A 16,902-nucleotide genomic window follows, 5' to 3' on the forward strand; every position below is an offset into this window, starting at 1 on the left:
AGGAGGAATGGTAAGGTTGGATAGGAGAGTAAAACTGTATATTATCTTAATGAAACCCACTATTGTGTGTGCTAACTAAAGGAAAATTAATTTAAAAATCATACAAAATATCTAGATTGTTATTAAATTGATTTATACATAATTATATACTTAATTAGATTGAAAGTTTGTCTTCACAGTGCATAGAAGAGAAATGCGCACTTCTAAGGATGGACTTGAACATTTGCACTTCACCCCATGACAATGAGAGTGGCCAGGCCACCAAGCACAAGGACTCATTTAAGAAGCAGTGAAGGAACAGAAAATGCTGGGGCAGTTTAAAAACAAAACAAAAGATTTCTCTTTGTGTGTGCATGCATGCATGCTGTCTGTTTGTCTGTGTATGCAAGCCTGTATGTATGTGTGAGAGTGTGTGTGTGTGTGTGTGTGTTTGACTCTCCGTGTTTCTTCATGTACAGGGTGAGAATTCCAATAGAAACTTATTCTGTGGAAATCCTCCAAACAATGTTTATTTTCTGGTTGAATGAATTGTATCTTTAAGAAAACATTTTAGCGCCTTATGAATATCTAAGATGCACAAAAGGATCACAAAAGGAGATGGATCAAAGGAAAAGAAATTTAGGATGAAGCAATAAAATGAATCTAGGTTAGATTAGCTCGCTGCAGTGTATCTGAAAAGAATCCACAATATTGTCAGGTAGTCGGAAATGTATTCCTTAATTTCAGAGTTGGAAAGGGAAGCATGAACAGTTGTGTGTCATCTTCAATTGCCATGACCTTGAAAGCAACAGTTGCTTAGGGAAGCAAACATTTTCTAGCCTCCAGTATAAAGAAGATATGTCTCTTATGGCTCCCCGAGAAGGAGGAATTTGAAGATCTGGAGAGATGGCTAAGCGGTAAAGGGTGAGTGCTTGTTGTTCTTCCTGAGTTAAGTATTCAACAGCTCACAACTGCTCACTCCAGGTCCAGGGCATACACCGTTCGCTATCCACCCATAGACACCCATAGACACCCATGACACACAGTGGCATTCACAAAACCAGATATATGCATGTACACATAAATAAAAACAAAAGTTTCCAAACAAATTGTGTAGGATGTTCTGCAATATGGTATTGCTGGCTCATTTCTGTTTTGTCCAAATTCTTTTATACTCTAGCTAATGCAGGAGTACCAAGAGTGAGGTGTTTGTTCTCTGTCTCCCTGTCATACAATCCAGAGATAGAAGGATGGATTGTGTTTCTGAGTATTTGTGTGGGCATATGCTTGTGTGCACTCATGTACACAGTGCAGAGGTGTGGAGATGAGTCCTGTGTTTCGAGTATAGATATATTTTGTTGGCAACAATGGATAGCTCTACTATCAAAGAGTCAAACAAGAACATATGCATAAGCCTATTTAGAACATATTAATTCCTCCCCCATTTTTACCTACCTGAGACATATATATTAGAATTAAAATCATCTACCATGTATGAGGCTTCAATCATTATGCATGCAATTTAAATTATACTCAGTAAAATTTCTGTCTCTTTTTTTTTGATTTTTAATATTTTTATTACATATTTTCCTCAATTACATTTCCAATGCTATCCCAAAAGTCCCCCATAGCGCCCCCCACTTCCCTACCCACCCATTCCCATTCTTTTGGCCCTGGCATTCCCCTATATTGGGGCATATAAAGTTTGCAAGTCCAATGGGCCTCTCTTTCCATTGATGGCCTACTAGGCCATCTTTTGATACATATGCAGCTAGAGACAAGAGCTCCGGGGTTCTGGTTAGTACATCATGTTGTTCCAACAATAGGGTTGCAGATCCCTTTAGCTCCTTGGGTACTTTCTCTAGCTTCTCCATTGGGAGCCCTGTGATACATCCAATAGCTGACTGTGAACATCCACTCCTGTGTTTGCTAGGCCCCGGCATCGTCTCACAAGAGACAGCTATATTTGGGTCCTTTCAGCAAAATCTTGCTAGTGTATGCAATGGTGTCAGCGTTTAGAAGCTGATTATGGGATGGATCCCTGGATACGGCAGTCTCTAAATGGTCCATCCTTTCATCACAGCTACGAACTTTGTCTCTGTAACTCCTTCCCTGGGTGTTTTGTTCCCAATTCTAAGAAGGTGCACAGTGTCCACACTTTGGTCTTCATTCTTCTTGAGTTTCATGCGTTTATCAAATTGTATCTTATATCTTGGGTATCCTAAGTTTTGGGCTAATATCCACTTATCAATGAATACATATTGTGTGAGTTCTTTTGTGATTGTGTTACTTCACTCAAGATGATGCCCTCCAGGTCCATCCATTTGGCCAGGAATTTCATAAATTCATTCTTTTTAATAGCTGAGTAGTACTCCATTGTGTAAATGTACCATAATTTCTGTATCCATTCCTCTGTTGAGGGACATCTGGGTTCTTTCCAGCTTCTGGCTATTATAAATAGGGCTGCTATGAACATAGTGGAGCATGTGTTCTTTTTACCGGTTGGGACATCTTCTGGATATATGCCCAGGAGAGGTATTGCTGGATCCTCCGGTAGTACTATGTCCAATTTTCTGAGGAACCGCCAGACTGATTTCCAGAGTGGTTGTACAAGCTTGCAATCCCACCAACAATGGAGGAGTGTTCCTCTTTCTCCACATCCTCGCCAGCATCTGCTGTCACCTGAATTTTTGATCTTAGCCATTCTGACTGGTGTGAGGTGGAATCTCAGGGTTGTTTTGATTTGCATTTCCCTGATGATTAAGGATGTTGAACATTTTTTCAGGTGTTTCTCTGCCATTCGGTATTCCTCAGGTGAGAATTCTTTGTTCAGTTCTGAGCCCCATTTTTTAATGGGGTTATTTGACTTTCTGGAGTCCACCTTCTTGAGTTCTTTATATATATTGGATATTAGTCCCTTATCTGATTTAGGATAGGTGAAGATCCTTTCCCAATCTGTTGGTGGTTTTTTTGTCTTATTGATGGTGTCTTTAGCCTTGCAGAAGCTTTGTAGTTTCATGAGGTCCCACTTGTCAATTCTCGATCTTACAGCACAAGCCATTACTGTTCTATTCAGGAATTTTTCCCCTGTGCCCATATCTTCAAGGCTTTTCCCCACTTTCTCCTCTATAAGTTTCAGGGTCTCTGGTTTTATGTGAAGTTCCTTGATCCACTTAGACTTGACCTTAGTACAAGGAGATAGGAATGGATCGATTCACATTCTTCTACATGTTAACAACCAGTTGTGCCAGCACCATTTGTTGAAAATGCTGTCTTTCTTCCACTGGATGTTTTTAGCTCCCTTGTCGAAGATCAAGTGACCATAGGTGTGTGGGTTCATTTCTGGGTCTTCAATTCTATTCCATTGGTCTATTTGTCTGTCACTATACCAGTACCATGCAGTTTTTATCACAATTGCTCTGTAGTAGAGCTTTAGGTCCGGCATGGTGATTCCACCAGAGGTTCTTTTATCCTTGAAAAGAGTTTTTGCTATCCTAGGTTTTTTGTTATTCCAGATGAATTTGCAGATTGCACTTTCTAATTCGTTGAAGAATTGATTTGGAATTTTGATGGGGATTGCATTGAATCTGTAGATTGCTTTTGGCAAGATAGCCATTTTTACAATGTTGATCCTGCCAATCCATGAGCATGGGAGATCTTTCCATCTTCTGAGATCTTCTATAATTTCTTTCTTCAGAGACTTGAAGTTTTTATTATACAGATCTTTCACTTCCTTAGTTAGAGTCACGCCAAGATATTTTATATTCTTTGTGACTATTGAGAAGGGTGTTGTTTCCCTAATTTCTTTCTCAGCCTGTTTATTCTTTGTGTAGAGAAAGGCCATTGATTTGTTTGAGTTAATTTTATATCCAGCTACTTCACCGAAGCTGTTTATCAGGCTTAGGAGTTCTCTGGTGGAATTTTTAGGGTCACTTATATATACTATCATATCATCTGCAAAAAGTGATATTTTGACTTCATCTTTTCCAATTTGTATCCCTTTGATCTCCTTTTGTTGTCGAATTGCTCTGGCTAGGACTTCAAGTACAATGTTGAATAGGTATGGAGAAAGTGGACAGCCTTGTCTAGTCCCTGATTTTAGAGGGATTGCTTCAAGCTTCTCACCATTTACTTTGATGTTGGCTACTGGTTTGCTGTAGATTGCTTTTATCATGTTTAGGTATGGGCCTTGAATTCCTGATCTTTCCAAGACTTGTATCATGAATGGGTGTTGGATCTTGTCAAATGCTTTTTCCGCATCTAACGAGATGACCATGTGGTTTTTGTCTTTGAGTTTGTTTATATACTGGATTACGTTGATGGATTTCCGTATATTGAACCATCCCTGCATCCCTGGGATGAAGCCTACTTGGTCAGGATGGATGATTGTTTTGATGTGTTCTTGGATTCGGTTAGCAAGAACTTTATTGAGGATTTTTGCATCAATATTCATAAGGGATATTGGTCTGAAGTTTTCTATCTTTGTTGGGTCTTTTTGTGGTTTAGGTATCAGAGTAATTGTGGCTTCATAGAATGAGCTGGGTAGAGTACCTTCTGTTTCTATTTTGTGGAATAGTTTGTGAAGAACTGGGATTAGATCTTCTTTGAAGGTCTGATAGAACTCTGCACTAAACCCATCTGGTCCTGGGCTTTTTTTAGTTGGGAGACTATTAATGACTGCTTCTATTTCTTTGGGGGATATAGGGCTGTTTAGATCATTAACCTGATCTTGATTCAACTTTGGTACCTGGTATCTGTCTAGGAACTTCTCCATTTCATCCAGGTTCTCCAGTTTTGTTGAGTATAGCCTTTGGTAGAAGGATCTGATGGTGTTTTGGATGTCTTCAGGATCTGTTGTTATGTCTCCTTTTTCATTTCTGATTTTGTTAATTAGGATGCTTTCCCTGTGCCCTCTAGTGAGTCTGGCTAAGGGTTTATCTATCTTGTTGATTTTCTCAAAGAACCAGCTCCTTGATTGGTTGATTCTTTGAATAGTTTTTCTTGTTTCCACTTGGTTGATTTCACCCCTGAGTTTGATTATTTCCTGCCGTCTACTCCTCTTGGGTGAATTTGCTTCCTTTTGTTCTAGTGCTTTTAGGTGTGTTGTCAAGCTGCTAATGTGTGCTCTCTCTAGTTTCCTTTTGGAGGCACTCAGAGCTATGAGTTTTCCTCTTAGAAATGCTTTCATTGCGTCCCATAAGTTTGGGTATGTTGTGGCTTCATTTTCATTGAACTCTAAAAAGTCCTTAATTTCTTTCTTTATTCCTTCCTTGACCAAGGTATCATTGAGAAGAGTGTTGTTCAGTTTCCACGTGAAGGTTGGCTTTCTATTATTTATTTTGTTATTGAAGATCAGCCTTAGTCCATGGTGATCTGATAGGATGCATGGGACAATTTCAATCTTTTTGTATCTGTTGAGGCCTGCTTTGTGACCAATTATGTGGTCAATTTTGGAGAAGGTACCATGAGGTGCTGAGAAGAAGGTATATCCTTTTGTTTTAGGATAGAATGTTCTGTAGATATCTGCCAGATCCATTTGATTCATAATTTCTCTTAGTTTCACTGTGTCCCTGTTTAGTTTCTGTTTCCATGATCTGTCCATTGGTGAAAGTGGTGTGTTGAACTCTCCCACTATTATTGTATGAGGTGCAATGTGTGCTTTGAGCTTTACTAAAGTTTCTTTAATGAATGTGGCTGCCTTTGTGTTTGGAGCATAGATACTCAGGATTGATAGTTCCTCTTGGAGGATTTTACCTTTGATGAGTATGAAGTGTCCCTCCCTGTCTTTTTTAATGACTTTGGGTTGGAAGTCAATCTTATCAGATATTAGAATGGCTACTCCAGCTTGTTTCTTCTTGCCATTTGCTTGGAAAATTGTTTTCCAGCCTTTCATTCTGAGGTAGTCTCTATCCTTTTCTCTGAGATGAGTTTCCTGTAAGCAGCAAAATGTTGGGTCTTGTTTGTGTAGCCAGTTCGTTAGTCTATGTCTTTTTATCGGGGAGTTGAGTCCATTGATATTAAGAGATATTAAGGAAAAGTAATTGTTGTTTCCTGTTATTTTTGTTGTTACAGTTGGCATTTTGTTCTTGTGGCTGTCTTCTTTTAGGTTTGTTGAGGGATTACCTTCTTGTTGTTTCTAGGGCGTGGTTCCTGTCCTTGTATTGGTTTTTTTCTGTTATTATCCTTTGAAGGGCTGGATTCGTGGAGAGATAATGTGTGAATTTGGTTTTGTCGTGGAATACTTTGGTTTCTCCATCTATGTTAATTGAGAGTTTGGCTGGGTATAGTAGCCTGGGCTGGAATTTGTGTTCTTTTAGTGTCTGTATAACAACCGTCCAGGATCTTCTGGCTTTCATAGTCTCTGGTGAAAAATCTGGTGTAATTCTGATAGGCTTGCCTTTATATGTTACTTGGCCTTTTTCTCTTACTGCTTTTAGTATTCTATCTTTATTTAGAGCATTTGTTGTTCTGATTATAATGTGTCGGGAGGTATTTCTTTTCTGGTCCAGTCTATTTGGAGTTCTGTAGGCTTCTTGTATGTTCATGGGCATCTCTTTCTTTAGATTTGGGAAGTTTTCTTCTATAATTTTGTTGAAGATGTTTGCTGGTCCTTTGAGTTGAAAATCTTCATTCTCATCCACTCCTATTATCTGTAGGTTTGGTCTTCTCATTGTGTCCTGTATTTCTTGGATGTTTTGAGTTAGGATCTTTTTGCATTTTACATTTTCCTTGATTGTTGTGCCAATGTTCTCTATGGAATCTTCTGCACCTGAGATTCTCTCTTCCATCTCTTGTATTCTGTTGCTGATGCTCGTATCTATGGTTCCAGATTTCTTTCCTAGGGTTTCTATCTCCAGTGTTGCCTCATTTTGGGTTTTCTTTATTGTGTATACTTCCCTTTTTAGGTCTAGTATGGTTTTGTTCATTTCCATCATCTGTTTGGATGTGTTTTCCTGTTTTTCTGTAAGGACTTCTACCTGTTTGATTATGTTATCCTGTTTTTCTTTAAGGATTTGTAACTCTTTAGCAGTGTTCTCCTGCAATTCTTTAAGGGATTTTTGTGCTTCCTCTTTATTGTCTTCTGCCTGTTTAGCAGTGTTCTCCTGCATTTCTTTAAGTGTGTTATTAAAGTCCTTCTTGAAGTCCTCTACCATCATCAGGAGATATGCTTTTAAATCCGTGTCTAGCTTTTCCGGTGTGTTGGGGTGCCCTGGACTGGGCGAAGTGGGGGTGCTGGGTTCTGATGATGGTGAGTGGTCTTGGTTTCTGTTAGTAAGATTATTACGTTTACCTTTCGCCATCTGGTAATCTCTGGGGTTAGTTGTTATCGTTGTCACTGTTTAAAGATTGGAGCAGAAGCTGTGTTCCACTCACCAGCAGTCCCAAAATCCTGCGGCGGGGGTCGTTGGTAGCTGGCGGGTGTCAGGCAACCCTGCTCTCCTGCTACCCCGACGCTGATCCAGCCGGATGAGGCCTGTGGCCCTACTCAGGCCGGTTTCTGCTTCCCTAACTAGTGCAGTCTCAGGTCCCGCGCAATTGGATTGGAGCAGAAGCTGTGCTCCACTCACCAGAAGTCTTAAGATCCTGTGGCGGGTGTTGTGGGTAGCTGGTGAGTGTCAGCAGACCCTGAGCCCCAGCTGCCCCGGTGCTTTTCTGACCAGAAGAGGGTTGTCAAATTTCTGTCTCTTAAATTAACTATATTTGAACCGAGCTGGTGTATTTCAGTAAGGAAAATGTAGTTCAGGGAATTCTAACTCTGTGCATACATAAGTTTTATGTACAATGTAAAACTTCCTAAGAATATCAACTTCATTTTTCAGAGGTGTATTTTGTATTTTTGGACTGGTGGTGCAATTTTAAATGTCCCCTCAAAGTGTACTCTTTGGGTTGACTTTTAAACTATTCTGGTATTTGATGGAGACCCCTCTAGTCTCAGAGGGGGAGAGAGAGAGAGAGAGAGAGAGAGAGAGAGAGAGAGAGAGAGAGAGAGAGAGAGAGAGAGAGAGAGAGAGAGAGAGAGAGAGAGAGAGAGAGAGAGAGAGAGAGAGAGAGAGAGAGAAGCTAGGGATCTTTGTGTACATCTCTAATATGGAAATAAACAAGCACAAACAAACGAAAACTCATGGAGGACAAGTAGGAGATCTATTTGCTCTTACTGTACTATTTAAATAGAAAGACAAAATGATCTGTTCTTCTGTGTCTTCTAAGTCAGGCCTTGTTTGTGGGTCTCTGAGAGGAAGTGCAGAAGATGGAAGCATATTTTGGGTTTGCTTTATAAACTCTTGATTAGCTTTCAAGCAAAAGATCTCTGTTCAAATGGAGAAGACTCTGGTGTCAAGTTCAACACGAGGAGAATACTCACTTTTGATTAGCCTGCTGAAATAATGTTGTCTGGGACAATGGTTCCATTTTAAAGGCACCTGCTTATATTCTAACCCCTGCCCCACTCATGTGTTAGGTGTGCTATTTCATGCTATTTTCTGGTTTTTGTTTTGAAAGATACAATTTTAAATGAAGTACTGGAAATAACTAGATAGAAGGCTGAACTCTGCCACCTCTTAAGAAATCATTACTCTTCCCTGACAAGGTTACCCTCCTTCTCCCCCCCCTCCTCCTCCTGCTCCTCCTCCTCCTGCTCCTCCTCCTCCTGCTCCTCCTCCTCCTGCTCCTCCTCCTCCTTCTTTTTTTTTGTAATGGTGGCACTATTTCTTGTCTTGATACAATGCTTCATTTGTTTTCATTCTCATATTCAAGCTGGCAAGAACTGTTCTATATCACAACAGGAGGGAGCGTCCAACCGAAGGACCTGCTTCCATGGGGTGAAGGTTTTGACGAAGTGTATAAGTTAGTTTTCATTATTATGAAAAGTACATGGTTAAAATCAAATTAAAGGGTTTAAAAATTATTTTGGTTCAAAGGTTTCTAATTTTGATAACTTGGCTCCACGATTTTTGGATCTGTGGTGAGGCAGCGCATTGTGGGTTGGTAGGCTGCGGTTCATGGTGTATCAGAGCACTTTTAACAGCTGGGAAGCAGAGAAAGGTGAGATATAGAATCCCATTACTTCCTTTAAGGAATGCTCAAAGTTGTCTGTCCTGCCTCATCTTCTAAAGTTCTCCCATCCTCTCAACATCACCAACTTGAAATCAAAGCCTTGGAAACATAAGACTTTGGGGAATCTTCTTGTTTCCAAAAGATAAGATGTAGTAATAGATAGGTAGCAAAAAGGTGAATTGTGGAGTATAGGGTGTGAGGACCTAGCCAATGGAACATGAAAGGGCTGGGGATCAGGAGTCCTGGGGTGGTAGGAGGACATCATTATAACAGAACACACAGGGAGGTTAGAGCAGAATTCTCAGAGAATAGACCAAGCAATCACAGAAGGGTGACAGTGCAGGTATCAGGAAACTGGAGACAGCAGCCGCGGTGGCCTTTGAGGCCCCATGGAAGGGTAGAAGAGTGTATGTTTCATCTTAGAAGTTGGCCATGTGGGTAAGAGCATAACGAGCTAGTGGCAAAGGTGTGGGGTGTTTACAGAGGTGAGAATCATAGGTAGATGACACAAGGCCGGAGAGCCTGGGTGGAGCCTGTGACGCTCATTGGGGTACAAAGCAATCTTTAAAGGCAGCTTCAAATTCATTATGCTCTTCAAACTCTGTACCATAGTTTTCCGTATCTCCGTTGCATGCATCAGTTAGGACCCTGAGGAACAGCAACTGCTCTGTGTTGTTGGCAATGTCTAGGATAGGCAGCTGTCCGGAATAGGCAAGACTTAAACTCATTCACTCATCTTCCCAATGAGTGGGCGGCACATCTCTAACAGGGAGAGGATGGGTGAGAGACTTTATGTTTAGATTCCTAAATTTTCACAGTAGCTTTCCTTAGAAGATACTGCCCTCCAGCATGAACAACAACAACAACAAAATCAGCAACAACTGAATCTGTAGTCTTGTTTATCCTAGTGTATTTCCAGTATGATCCCATAAGATCTCAAATGGCTAGGAAGACTGAAGGCGGAAAATCCCTTCAGAATCCATTCTTACTCCTGCCTCTTGGTGGCAGTATTTGTCATCCCTTACTAGAATCAGAACTGAATTTGTCAGTATTTAAAGCCTTTAAAATCCTGTGCTTCAAGACTGAGGTGATCCTATTATGTATGAACTTTCACTAAGTGAATAATACAGTTGAAAACTTCTAAGCAGGGACTTTTGGTGGGGGTTGGGGGGAATAAAGAACAATTGAGAAAAGCCATTAAGACTGGCGTGCAGAAGAGAGCACAGAGCTCCTGCTATTTGTAAAATAGCCAACAACACAAGTTGTCATCATGTGTTTATGGAAAGCAGCCATATTCTCACAGTGTGCTAATCAAACTAGAAAAAAAAAAGACTGAGTATTCTTGCTATACACTGTGGAAGACTTATATCTAGTGGATGTTTTAGCTTTTAACTGAGAAAATGGGAAATGTTGTTCTTTAAGGTATTGACTGTCTGCTTCCTTTCCAATCCAGAACCTCAATCCTCTATTTTGGAAAGCCCGAAAAAATGCACAAATGGTGTCCAGCAGGTAAGAGAACGTTATTAGGATGGCAAATCCCCATTTCTGTTATTCACCTTAAAACAGTGATAGTAGTGTGACTGACATTCCTCTCTGCACAGATGGCTGGGCTGCCCCGGTATTAGCTCACAAGGGAATCTACTGAGGTGAAGGGAAATGCTTGTTTTCATTTACATTTTGTGATCCCATTCAGCCTTGAAATAGAAAGCAGTACTAGCTTCTCAGGTCTATATTATTCTATATTGAACTGGGCTGGGGGGGGGGTTGGTGCCAGCATTTGCTGTCTGCAGTGAAACTCCAGGCCACCTGAGAAAATGTTTGTGTGATGACGTATCTAAGCACATCCCAGGCGTAGTCTCTAAAATGATTTTGCCTAATACCTAGTAAGACAACTTTCCATCATGCTGTGGTTGGGAACAAGGCCTTTGTGCATGGTTGATAAGGACTGTGTCATTGAGCCATTACAACTCCTAAATTACTTCAGAGGATGGGACATTTGATGGTATCTTTTCAGACCCTTTCATCTATTACTACCTATATCTGTAATCCCCATTTTGGGGATTAAGAGACAGATAGCGCCTGAAAACTCACTGATGTAGTCAAATTGGTGAGTTCAAGCTTCCATAAGAGACCCAGAAAAGGCAGAGAGTAATTAAGGAAGACATCTGATGTAGACTTATGGCCCCTATGTGCATGCACCTGCACGTACATGCTCTGACATGTATGACATGTGTGCAGTCATTCACATACACACAGAAATAAATTATGGAAAATGTCCAGAAAGAAACATCTCATAGAGCATTGACTATTGATAGCACTTACTATTTTGGATATACAAGAAATTGTTGAACTTACTTATAATTATTCCCAACTATGCTTTTAAGAATGGTTTCATACTGCATGACAAAATAAGCTAGTTTACATTGTATGGTAACAGAAATGAGACTCGTTCTGTTCTATTAAGTCTGGCCTATAGAAAATGAGAGGAATCTTACTTGAATTCTAAACCTATCTTGGTTTCTGGGTAATGTGTATTGGCATACCTAGATTATATAGGACATGATGTTCTGAACTGGAGAATTTGAGAAACCTTCAAAGTGAAGACGGGACTCTGTTTTAAAATAAGTTTATTGTTACATCAACCTTGTGCTCCTCCTGGAAGCGAGATGGAGTTATGAGGTTAGCTCAGAATCGAACAATCTCCAGGTTCTCTACAAAATACCATCGAGATGAGCTTTTACTGTTTGTTCAGAATTAAATTTCTTTTTGAGGACATAGTCATAATAGCTCTCCTAGCTTACTGGTTGTTGGTTTGTGTTTGTGTTTGTTCTGTTTTGTTTTGTTTTCTGAGGAGAGACCCATATTGAGCTGGGTGCCCTGGAAATGACTGCTGGGCCTCTGGTTATTTAATTAGCTGCAATAATTCATTTATGGTGAACCAGAGAAAGCTAAAATGATGAAAACGGAAGAGTAAACTAGGCAATGGCAAGCAAACAAACTCTCCCACTGGAGCTGGAGATACGTATGAGAATATTTAAGAACACTTGCTGCTCTTTGAAGAGGACCTAGGCTGAGTACTTCTGCATGCATTCCTCAACCTATGTAGTCCTTACAGCAATACTTTAAATTACCTACCATGTTACAGACCATCAATGAGATGGTACAGAATAGTCACCTGAGCATTATCCACATAAAAATAGACGCAGAAGAGGGTCTATAAGAAATACCTATGCTCACAGCATACATCTTACAGATCTTGTGGCTTTAGGCTGTTGCTGTTGACAGAGAAGTCTATTATTTGACCTTTGTCTCTAACTTTTGAAGTTTTACTATAACTTGGTGTTAAATTGTATTTATTCATTTTAGTGTAGGGACTAACATTTTTGCGGATGAAACCCCTCGCAGTTCACATCCTGGTCACTAGAGGGCAGCTCTGCACCTCTGTAAATTACCACAACGGCAGGAAAAGACTGCTCCTGGCCAGTTGCTTGTGGGTGATGTCAGAAGTGTTTTGCTAGCCCATCCTGTGCTGCTACATTATTCTGAGAGTAGCATTAACCAGGCCTCTGTTGCCTTCCTCGCCTGTGTTCAGGTGCCCGTCCTCTCAACTGAAACTATATGGAATGTGTTGAGAGAATTTTGAGTGTTACTCTGCTCTGTAGTTATTAATTCTAAGCATCCCACTTCCCTAGAAACAGCACAGCATCACTGAAGCATTTTTGCCATGCTAGGATTTGCACATAGGTACTTAAGGAAGAACATAATGTTAAAATAGAACATTTCCCCTTTCACAAATACAGGGTGGTATTTAAGCTACAATGTATGTAGGAAACCCTTTTAACACCCAATGATGAATGAATGGCCACAGTTAAACCAGGGTAAGAAAAATGGATCTAAAATCAAGGAGAACTAATTCAGAGAGCGTGGGACGGTGATCCTTCAGGCCCAACTCAGTTTATGATCATTTTAGGTGCTCAATAAACATGTTAGCAGTGTTTAGATAGCGAGTCTCAGGAGATGTAGGTAGTTAGGAAGAAGAGAAGCACAGATACTCCCTGGCAGGGATGCAGACACAGAGCTGGAAACCCTGGAGAGAGAATTTACCATACCATGGACCAGGGAAGACACAACTTTTCTGGAAAGACCGTTTTTGTTTTATGGACACTCGGAGGACCTCAGTGTAGGTATTTTAACATCAGAAACAGGAGGAGATACTCATCCGGTGTTTGTTGTTCCGGGCCAGTGTCTGACTGTGTACACTGTCTAGCCTACAACTCACTATATTGATCAGTCTGGCCCCAGATCCAGAGAGACCCATTTGTGACTGCCTCTCAAGTGATTAAAGGTATAGCTCCCAGGCCCAGCTCTTATGTATTGGTTTTTAAAACTGAGAAGCAGTCAACATCTGGGAAGCAGTTAGAATGTGTGTTGAGGACGTGGAGAAAGAAATGGATGTCACATAGTATTTTTGTTTTCTTCCAGAGTGGTGAGGACTTAGAGCTACACTGAAGCCAACTGCTGAGATTTAGATGGTGTAAAATTAGTGCGTGCCATGCAACATTTATACGAGAGACAAGACACAAAGTTGAGGAAGCTAGTCTGATGGAGTAGTAACTAAGGAGAATGCCTTGCTTATTTAAGGATCCTTTTCCCATGATTAGGCATCGCCTGATCTGCTGTGTACTAGGACACTTGTAGGAGACAGGGGGGAAAAAACGTAAAGACTTTTATAAGGCAATATGACCCCTTCCTGTAAACATGTCTATTGGTGTTGTCTTTGTTTGGGTCTTGTTCTGGCTTCCAGGTTGATGAGACTGCGTGAGGGGAGCCGATATTTCTAAGAGATGAATTCTCAAAGCAAATTTCCAGTTCCTCTCTAGCTTTCGTATCTTTCTGCCCACTCTTCTGCTAAGATGGCTGAGCACTAGTGCAGGAGTTGTGTTATAGCTGTATCAGTTGTTGCTGAGCGCCCCTGGGTCGCTTGTTCTCTGCATTTGGTTGCTTGTGGTTTTCTGTAATGATTTCCATCTGCTGTAAGATGTGTCCTAGATGAGAGGTGAGACCTACCCTCCTCTGGGGGTATAAAAGGACAAATATTTACAAGGTAGTTAGGAATTCTGCTGGTTTACTAAAGTGGGAGTTGCATTTCAATTTCAAAAATAAGGATAATATATATTTTAAAGGAAGAAGAAGAACAAAAAGAAGTAGTCATTTCAGTTATAGGATAGTATCTTTTCCATATAGCTACAAACCAACTTAAAAGATACAGTGTACCTGCCAAGATATTTAATGTATATGGTAGAGTACTGGATTAATTAAAGAAATCAAAAGTTGTAGAGAGACTGTAAATTTAGAAGAAGAGTTTTGTAGAAAGTTAATTTCCTGATGGACTTAATTTGCACAGATATAGGAAGATGGAGCAGACTAGTTGAGATGAAGAACTGGAAGTGAACTTGGCATTAGGGTGACTATTGTGCAGGTGAATTGACAGGCAGCTTAACTTACTTCTCCTGTGGAGACTTGACCTTTGCTGGTGGCCTCTGGCCCAGGGCATGCAACTGGGCAATGATTGAGCGCAGACCCCAATGTTATCTGGATTATCTCCTTGTGGATTCCCTTACTTCCCATCTTGACCCCTTCTAATCTCTTCCTGCACGCTACCCCAGAGTTATCTTTCTGAAAACACAAACTGTTTTACCCCTGATATCTGCTTAGACTTACTCAAGGACTGTTCATTGTGTCTCTAAAAGGTTTCAGGCCTGTGAGTTTGACATACAGAGTCTCCCTCCTGCCATTGCCCTCTTGACCTTATCTCTCACTGTCTCTCCTCCAGATTCAGTTTGGTCTAGGGAAAAATAAGTCATTTCCTCAAGACTCTACTGTCCTTCACATCTTCCCTTGCATGGTTCTCATGTACCCTCGGATGCCCAAATTGTTCCATCTTGACTGCCTCTCATACGCTATGTGAAAAGTCTCATGCTCCAAAGTCCTTTAGAGTCCTTATACTGTAACTACTGTGCCCATGCCTTCTGTCTGGAATCATTGGACATATGTACAGGGATTGAGCCCCATGAAGATAATACTGTACTTTCTTTTGTCCCCTCAGTATCTATCACAGTTGGGCAGATAGACGAAGCCCAGAGAAATGTTTGATGAATGAATCAATACATCATGACCATGCTGATGAGATGGAGCAAAGGGCACATCTTTGAGCAGTTGTAGAAAATGTACTCACAGAGGATGTGGGATGTAGGGCTCTTGTCTTGAACACAAATCCCAGTTTTTCTAGAACAGTCAGAGTGAAGCAGAAACAGACACTGATGAGGGTGTTAGGACAGATCTTAGTCAGTGGCAGTTACTACAGTAGGGGAAATTCCACTGTGAAGCGAAGTCAGCTGTGGATTGCACAGAGATGAACCTTTTAAAGGGCTGAAGGAGGAACAACGAGGAGAGGATGAGAAGAGGCTTAGGAGAGTCCAGGACTGAGCATGACAAGGGTTCTCCACTGCATACGAGAGCTGTTTGCTCTGTCTGCTAGCTGGCAATGACAGAAGCTGGGATTCCGTCCCTATCTTAGAATTCAGAGACTGTGCCTTATCTTCAGCTGCTCCTGAAGGAGAAAAAAGACTTTGGCAATCTTGAATCTTCTCACACAGTCACACTAAGGGAGAGCATAGAGTCAGTCTGAGGACATTGCCTTGAGAAACCTTAGTGTTTGGTCAAATGTTTTTAAAACAAGGCTGAAGCCTCAGAGGAACCTGCTTCCAGTTTGATAGAGAGACGATCTTTGTTCTACCTCGTCTTACTTTGTTTCCGGAAGCTTTTCAAAGCTGAAGGCCATGAAGAGGGTATTTTGTGGAAGCTGGGCATTTATGTAGTTCACAGGAATGGAGCATGCACTAGAATATACAAGGGCGTAGCTTTTCCATGTCTCCATGGCCTTGTCAGTTATGAAAGCAGGGAGGGAATGGCAGTTCATGGTGAGGAGACTGAAATTGCCAGCGTAGCCTTCTCTTCCTCTCATAAAGTCACTAATGCACTGCACTCTGGTGACAACAGCCAGTCTTATTACCCTCCAAAGCATTACCTCCAAATGCCATCCATTAACTGAGGTATTTTCAAAATTGCTTTGGGGATAACATTTTCCACACATGACTTGTGTGCGTACATATTGTAACCATGACAGACCTTAAGTGGAACTGCTAGCAGAAGGTTAGCTATTTGATGTGAGTCTAGCAGGTGTGACTCTCCTCAGGGAAAGTACTTAAATGACTTAGTTTCCACATCTGTAAAATGGGCTTATAAACCACTCCTACCTGAGGAGCTCTGAGGGATTTAAGTATATTATTCGTCTGTGAAAGAAGTTCTGAAGAGCTTAAGGCACATAGTCAACACTCAGATTGTTAGTTGATCTCACAGAAGGGTGATAGTCTCTATGATGTTTTTATTTTTAGTCAATATTGAGGATCGAGCTCAGGCTCTTTTGTCCATTCTAAGCCAATGCTGTACCATTGAGCTCCTCATTATTCATGAATTCTGTATTTGTGAACTCAACTATTGGCTAAAGTTGATTGCTGTGCTTACATTTCTGTGGTGTGTTTATGGTCATTTGCAAACCTGTCCAATGCGGCTAAAAATCTTGCTCTGTGAAGTATGTACTTTCCTAGGTAAATTTGAACAAAGGGAAGTCTGTAAGCAAGTAGCCTTTGTGTGGTTTATTAGAGGACCTGCCTTGCACATCCTTTAAAATGGCTTTACACTTAGTGTTAAAATGTTGTTGGTGTTCCTAAGTGTCAGAAGGCCTTGGTGGACCTAGTAATTAGACTACATGTTAGTCAAACTTTGTTCTAACAAAAGTTAGAATATCCT

At 40.8% G+C, this 16,902-nt stretch overlaps 1 protein-coding gene across 1 annotated transcript in view; it reads left to right on the forward strand.

Moving 5' to 3' along the window:
* Positions 1–16,902, forward strand: part of Fmn2 (formin 2) — a 326,068-nt gene that overhangs the window by 89,794 nt on the left and 219,372 nt on the right. The window contains exon 4 of the mRNA XM_021173977.3: positions 10,487–10,542. Coding sequence (XP_021029636.2) covers positions 10,487–10,542 — 56 coding nt within the window. The remainder of the gene's footprint in view (positions 1–10,486; positions 10,543–16,902) is intronic.

Source organism: Mus caroli, unplaced genomic scaffold (genome assembly GCF_978045245.1).
Source record: "Mus caroli unplaced genomic scaffold, Mus_caroli_1 scaffold_1, whole genome shotgun sequence".
NCBI classification, from domain to species: domain Eukaryota; kingdom Metazoa; phylum Chordata; class Mammalia; order Rodentia; family Muridae; genus Mus; species Mus caroli.